General features: G+C 40.9%; 1 protein-coding gene across 1 annotated transcript; it reads right to left on the reverse strand.

The window, feature by feature from the left end:
- Positions 1-450: 450 nt before the first annotated feature.
- Positions 451-7,176, reverse strand: LOC101145547 (olfactory receptor 1E1). The gene is made up of 2 exons (XM_004058274.4): positions 6,996-7,176; positions 451-1,773 (listed from the first exon to the last, which is right to left on the reverse strand). Exons 1-2 carry the CDS (start codon positions 7,058-7,060, stop codon positions 813-815), a joined length of 1,026 nt encoding a protein of 341 aa, XP_004058322.4. The 5' UTR covers positions 7,061-7,176; the 3' UTR covers positions 451-812.
- Positions 7,177-7,524: the final 348 nt, after the last annotated feature.

A 7,524-nucleotide genomic window follows, 5' to 3' on the forward strand; every position in this document is an offset into this window, starting at 1 on the left:
GCTGAGGCAGGAGAATTGCTTGAACCCAGGAGGCGGGGGTTGCAGTGAGCCAAGATTGTGCCATTGCACTCCAGCCTGGGTGACAGAGCAAGACTCAGTCTCATAAATAAATAAATAAATAAAAATAAAATGATTCCACAAGCCAGGCATGGTGCCTCACACCTGTAATCCCAGCACTTTGAAAGTCCAAGGCGGGAGGATCACTTGAGGCCAGGAATTCAAGACCAGCCTGAGAAACTTAGGAAGACCTCATCTCTACAAAAAAATCTTAAAAATTAGCTGGGCGTAGTGGTGCATGCCTGTAGTCCTAGCTACTTGGGAGGCTGAGGCAGGAGAATCCCTTGAGTCCAGAAGGTTGAGGTTACAGTGAGCCACGATTGTGCCACTGCACTCCAGCCTGCGCAACAGAGTGAGACCCTGTGCGAAATAGAAAATAAAAATAAACAAAAAATTTAAAAATTTTTTTAATTAAACAAAAATGATTCTACAATCAAAGCAAAATTCTGAGTAACATAACAAAATCCTGTGATAATTTAAGAATGTGGGGCATGAAGACCATTTAAAACAGTTGTTCTTAAACTATATTTTTCCAAGATCACCTTGGGAAGACAAACAGGAAGTCTTAGCCACGTCACCAAGACCCTCTTCCCTAGTTCAACTACTCAGCTATGCTTCATCTCCACTACATATTGAAAAATTATGTACGATGCCATTTCAACAAAAGGATGGTGAGGAAATAATTTAGAATAATATTCCAATATTAATATCAATATTTTACTGGATAAACTATGTAATAGCTCCAAGTGTTATCATCAGAGAGAGAAGAAAGTTTTCTTCTGATGAATGACTCTGCTCAGGGCTCCCTTCATGTCCCCGTTCCTCAGGCTGTAGATGAAGGGGTTCAGCATGGGGGTCACCACAGTGTACATCATAGCCATGACAGTCTCCTTTAGAGTAGAACTATTAGCTGATGGGCATAAGTAGAGACCAATAACGGTCCCATAGAACAGTGACACCACAGAGAGGTGGGAGCCACAAGTAGAGAAGGCCTTGCAGATACCCTTAGAAGAAGGGACCTTGAGGATGGAGGAGACAATTCTTGCATAGGACCCAAGGATGAGTAGGAATGGGATGACAACAATGAGCCCTCCCATGATAAATATCACCCATTCATTAACTCGAGTGTCAGAGCAGGCCAGCTTCAGCAGAGCAGACATATCACAGAAAAAGTGGGGGATCACATTGTCTGCACAAAAACACAACCTGGCCATGAGTAAAGTGTGTAACATGGCATGGAAGGTGGTCAGCACCCAGGACAGCGCCACCAGGGAGAGACAGAGCATGGGGCTCATGATGGCGGTGTAGTGCAGGGCGAAGCAGATGGCCACATAGCGGTCATAGGCCATGGCCACAAGGAGGAAGCTCTCCAGGTCTCCAAATAATAGGAAGAAGTACATTTGGGTCAGGCAGTCCGCATAGGGGATGGATGGGTCCTGGTTCTGCATGTTCTGTAACAACTTGGGAATGGTCACGGAAGAGAAGCAGAGGTCAGAGAAGGACAAGTTGCTGAGAAACAAATACATAGGCGTGTGGAGATGGGAGTCCAGTCGAATGAGGACAATGATGAGGAGGTTCCCCAGGAGGGTGGTAAGATACATGGCCAAGAACAGGGCATAGCACAGGTTTTGCTGCTCTGGTTGGATGGGCAGGCCCAGGAGCAGGAAGTCTGAGATGCTGGTTTGATTTTGTCCCATCATGCTCTGTCTCCAGTATCTTTAATGGAAAAACAACAGTATCCTTTAAAATCTGAATTTTAAAATGGAGATATTTCTGTGACACTTGGTCTGCTGAGTGTTCTGTGAAAATTATTTAACTGACATTATAATAATTATCATCTCTCTACCACAAATATCTATAATTAGAATCTCTATAATCAGAAATGACTTATTTAACTTTATCTTTTTTCTCTTCGTTTATCTTTAACATGTAACAATATTCCATCCTTTCTAAAATACTCATCTATTTACTTCTGAAACATAAAATGTGTTGGTTTCTCTCTTACCTGCCTGACCAGTAACTGCAGTTGGCTCCTCCTCTGTCAGTATCTTACATGTTGATATTCCTCAGGGATTTTTCTAAACTTCATTTTTTTTATAATTCTGCATAATGGCCAGTAAAAACACATCTACTCCAGTGGCTTTAATTGCCATTTAAAACTCAGGTGTAGGCTGGGCGCAGTAGCTCACACCTGTAATCCCAGCACTTTGGGAGGCTGAGGTGGGTGGATCACCTGAGGCTAGGAGTTTGAGACCAGCCTGGCCAACATGGTGAAACCTTGTCTCTACTAAAAATACAAAAATTAGCCTGGTGTGGTGGCGGGTGCCTGTAATTCAGCTACTCAGGAGGCTGAGGCAGGAGAATTGCTTGAACCTGGGAGGCAGAGGCTGCAGTGAGCCGAGTTCGTGCCATTGTACTCCAACCTGGGTGACAGAGTAAGACTCTGTCAAAAAAGAAAGAAAGAAAGAGAGAGAGAGAGAGAGAGAGAAAGAAAGAAAGAAAGAAAGAAAGAAAGAAAGAAAGAAAGAAAGAAAGAAAGAAAGAAAGAAAGAGAAAGAAAGAAACTCAGGTGTTCAGGTGTAGCGTTCTCTAGTATACAGAAATTGGTATCCTGAGTCTCAATGATTAACATTTCTTGGATGGATCACAGGCATCTTTGGCTTGACAGATCCTAAATGACATTCTGATCTCACCCTGCTCCTCTTCTAACTCCATCCTCCTCCACTCTCTCATGTTTGGTGAATGGAATCCAGGCTCAAGTCAGAAACCTAAGGTTTGATTTCATTAATTCATTTCTCTCACAGTCAATATCCAATCTAGCAAGTCCTACAGATTCTGCACTTCATTCTCTTTCTAATTCATCCACTCCTTATCCCAACTACCACAACCCTAGACCAGGTGGAAATCTTGTATTACCTGGACTATTGAAACTGCTTCTCAATTCATCTTCCTGCCCCTGTGCTTCAACAACCTTCTCTTCCAACAATCTTCATTTACACTGTGGCATTCTGAGATGAAAATCTGATCATCCCTCTCTCGTGATTAAATATTTCGTGGATTATCATTGTTCTTAAGATAGAGGCAAAATTCCTTTCAAGAGCACAAAGGATGTTTCATTACCTGACCAACACCTGCCTCCACAGCCTCACCTGGCCCCACAATGACTCTTGCATCCTCTTTTCAGCAATGCTGGACTTATACGTCATAATTTCTTGCCTCCAGCCTTTCATACTTGCTGTTCCTCCTACCTAGCACCTATCCCCCCTATGCCCCATCTTCATCCGGCTCATTATCACTTATCCTGCAGGTCTATTACATGTAACTTGCTCAGCTAAACCTTCCCTGTGTCTCTGTAAACCAAGTGAGACCTGCTTCTATGTTTCTGCAGCATTCCATACTCATCCAATAGCACTCCATGCCTTTGACTACCTGTTGACAGCTGACTTCCTTACCAGACTGTAAACTCTGTGCATGAAAGGCCATGTCTGCCTTCATAACTGCAGCAAGACAGTCGCAGCACTTGGCGTGGTGCCCAGATATTGCTGATGTTTTCTAAATAGTTGTTGGCTGTCTCTCAGGCTGGAACGTGCATTCCTCCAACTTAAAAGGTAGCAAATGGCCAGTAAGTTAGAATAACTACTTCTACTAAATCCTCCTGGAATAAGAACTCATTACCTTTAGCAATTTAACACTACATTTTGACACTCTGTTGCTGATTTCACCAATGTAATTTTGTGCCCATGGAAAATATTAGGGTATCTCAGATATACTACTCTTTTCACAAATACAAATGACCCAAACCAAACATTCTTATGCTCAAATCTACATTATGTCATTGAAATTGGTGTGAGAAAAACAAATATGATAATAATTTTATAAATGTTGGGACAAACAGAAAGAAGAAGGATAATTTCTAACCTCAAGCCCCCATTTGAGTTCGTCCTCAGGTATCCATATCCCATGTGATGGTTAATTTTTATTTTTTTTATTTTTAAGTTCTGGGATACATGTGCAGAATGTGCAGATTTGTTACATAGGTATACGTGTGCCATGGTGGTTTGCTGCACCCATCAACCCGACATCTAGGTTTTAAGCCCCACACGGATTAGGTATTTGTCCTAATGGTCTCCCTCCCTTTGCCCCCAACCCCCCAACAGGCCCTGGTGTGTGTTGTTCCCCTCCCTGTGTCCATGTGTTCTCATTGTTCAACTCCCACTTATGAGTGAGAACATGAGGTGTTTGGTTTTCTGTTCCTGTGTTACTTCGCTGAGAATGATGGTTTCCAGCTTCATCCATGTCCCTGCAAAGGACATGAACTCATTCTTTTTTATGGCTGCATAGTATTCCATGGTGTATATGTGCCACATTTTCTTTATCCAGTCTATCACTTGGCTAGGCCCTGGTACCAAGTTTTGGTCAAACGCCAGTTCTAGATGTTGTAGTAAAGGTATTTTGTAATATGATTTACGCTTAAATCAGTAGACTTTGAGTAAAGCAGACTCCCCCTATTATGTGATAAGCCTCATAGAATTAGTTGAAGGCCTTAAGAGAAAAGACCAGTCTCCTGAAGAAGAAAGAATTATGCCTTCAGACTGCTCAGACTCAAGACTGTAACATCAACTCTTCCCTGGGTCTCCAGACTGCTTACCTACCCTGTGGATTTCAGACTTACCCATGCTCACAATATTGTGAGCCAATTTCTTAAAATAATCTCTCTCTCTCTCTCTATCCCTCTGCCTTGATGGATATAGATAGGTAGATAGATAGATAGATAGATAGATAGATAGATAGATAGATAGATAGACAGACAGATAATGATAGATGATAGAGATAGGTAGATGACGATAGGTGACAGATTGATAGATAGATAGATAGATAGATAGATAGATAGATAGATAGATAGATAGATGATAGATAGATAATAGATAGATACAGGTAGAGAGATAGATTAGAGATAGATAGATAGATAGATAGATAGATAGATATAGATAGATAGATGATGATAGATGACAGATAGATGATAGACAATAGATAGATGATAGATAGCTAGAGGTAGAGATGATAGATAGATATTTAGATAATAGATAGATAGATAGACAGACAGACTATGCTTATGGTTCTGACTTCTGGAGAACCATAAAATTGTCTGTAAAGCTTCACAGATAATTTTAAAACAAAACAAGGCTTGAGAATGACTGCATTAAAGCATACCTCACAGAGCTGTCATTATACCAAAATGACAGGATCTTGTGAGGATATATTGCACAATAAGAAATATTTGTAAGTGCTATCATTACCAATGACTGTAACTGGAAAACATTAGTTAAAATACTTCTGGAATGTTGGAAAGTTGTGGGAGGCAAAGACATAGAAAAGAGGAAAGTTATTATGACTGAAAAAATATCCTGCAGAACATCCTACACCTGGGAAATCAAGACCCTCAGGCTGGAAGGACACCAAGAATCAGCTCATTCACCCTTCTGCCCAACTCACCCAGCATCTGAAGGTAACTCCACAGTCCTGACCTGACATCCTGCTCCCTTTTATCCATTACGACACGTAAAGTAACAGTCTCTGTAGTTGTCCCCTGTGTCTGGACAACTCCTTCTCACATCTCCCCTTCTACCCATCCCTGAGCCTCAGGGACCCTGCATCCCAGAGGAATCCAGATTCCAGAGTAACTCATTAAAGACACAGTAATTACCCTGGACCTCTCTAGAATAAATTTGCTCAGACTCCTGCAGCAGTAACTAATTACCGTACATGTCATCTGTCACTGTAATCAGTCACTGATCGCACCTGACTGTATTTAGGGCTATCATGAGGAGGGAGCTCATGGATGGACGCTTAATTACTGCCTGCTTAGGAAATGGAGAGTAGCCCTGTGTGGCTGCAGCCTACATTTTGGGACTTGAAAAAGAATGGCCATAAAAGACTACGAATGGCCTCAAATATCTTAGACGTATAACATTTACACAATAAATTGACACAAAAAGGTAATGGTCTTTAAGCAGAGTAACCATTATGAAAGATACATGCTTTGTAAAGATATCCAGGTGGTAGTCTCTCACTAAAACTCAGCTTCCCATAAAAATACCCCAGGATCAGACATCTGTGACTCAATCATAAGCAGATATATAGAAAAGAGATGAAAAGAAGAAAAAATGAGCTCTCTCAGGTCATGCTCAATTCTTCCTCAGGCCAAAACAGAAAAAGAAACCCAAATTCCCACCCGCTTAGTTACTTTTATCTCCTTATCTCTCTAGGAAAACTTGATAGCACTTATCACCATCATTGTGCCAACCGCTCTCCATCTATGTCAGATTACCTCCTAACGCCATGTTCTTCCTGTCCCTACAATTGCTCACAAGGCCACAGTGGACATTTATATTTTTTTCTTCCACTACCCGTTCTATGTTCCCCTTTCTTTTGGCCATTATCAGCTGGGTGACATTCTCTACACAGTGGTAACAGTGCAAACTTTCATCCCTAGGAAATCTGCATCCCATAAGCCTTGCTTTCTCAAGTTGTTATCTTTTTTCTTAACCTTTATTGATGCACATGGAAATACTAAGTGGCAACCAAATAATTCTCCAGGATTTTAGACATGGCCCTCTCTTTTCCAGTTGTGTAGAACAACCAAATTTTCCCCTGGTAATCAATATCAATCACACTAGGCAGAATGACAACCCTATTCTTTGTATATTGGCTTACATGAGTACCAAAAAATGACTGGGTGGTAGGCTTAACCTCCAATTCAGTGAAGCCATTGTTACATCACCTGGTAGAAGAACACATCCCTTGAGATCTATAGGAGACACTTATGACACACTATTTTAGGTTCTCTCAGCCTCATCTGGTATTTCAGCCACAGCTGAAGGAACCAGTTCTGCGATGGCTTCAGCTAGCTTTAGTGGGTGCAACTGAAAGCACCTCACCTCCTTGCTGCTACATATCTTCCTTGCCTCCTTCTCTGGAACTTGTACGACCCCACAGATGTCATGGTGAATCTTTAGCACTCACACACATATTAAGGCCTGTGATCCACTTTGAACTCGTTGTAGAGTGTTAAATGTAAATTGAGGTTCCATTTTATTTCTTCTGCATATGGAAACCCAATTTTTCCAGCGCCATTTTTTGAAGACTAGTCTTCACTGAATTGCTTCTGTACCTCTGTCAAAAATCAGTGAATGATACATGAGTAGATCTATTTCTGGACTCTTTATGGTATTATATACCCTCAATACTCATCTATATTTATATCCTTTGTCTAATACTACACTTTCCTTATTATTGTAACTTAATAGTTAATTTGCAAACAAGACAATGTTAGTCCTTCTACATTGTTCTCCTCTTTCAAAATTGATTTTGGGTGTATTTGTCTTTACACATAAATTTTATAATCAGATTGTCAAATCATGCACAAAAATTTCTGTCAGAATTTTTATTAGAATTTTGTTAACTCTC

The sequence above is a fragment of the Gorilla gorilla genome, chromosome 19, assembly GCF_029281585.2.
Source record: "Gorilla gorilla gorilla isolate KB3781 chromosome 19, NHGRI_mGorGor1-v2.1_pri, whole genome shotgun sequence".
In the NCBI taxonomy this organism is placed as follows: domain Eukaryota; kingdom Metazoa; phylum Chordata; class Mammalia; order Primates; family Hominidae; genus Gorilla; species Gorilla gorilla.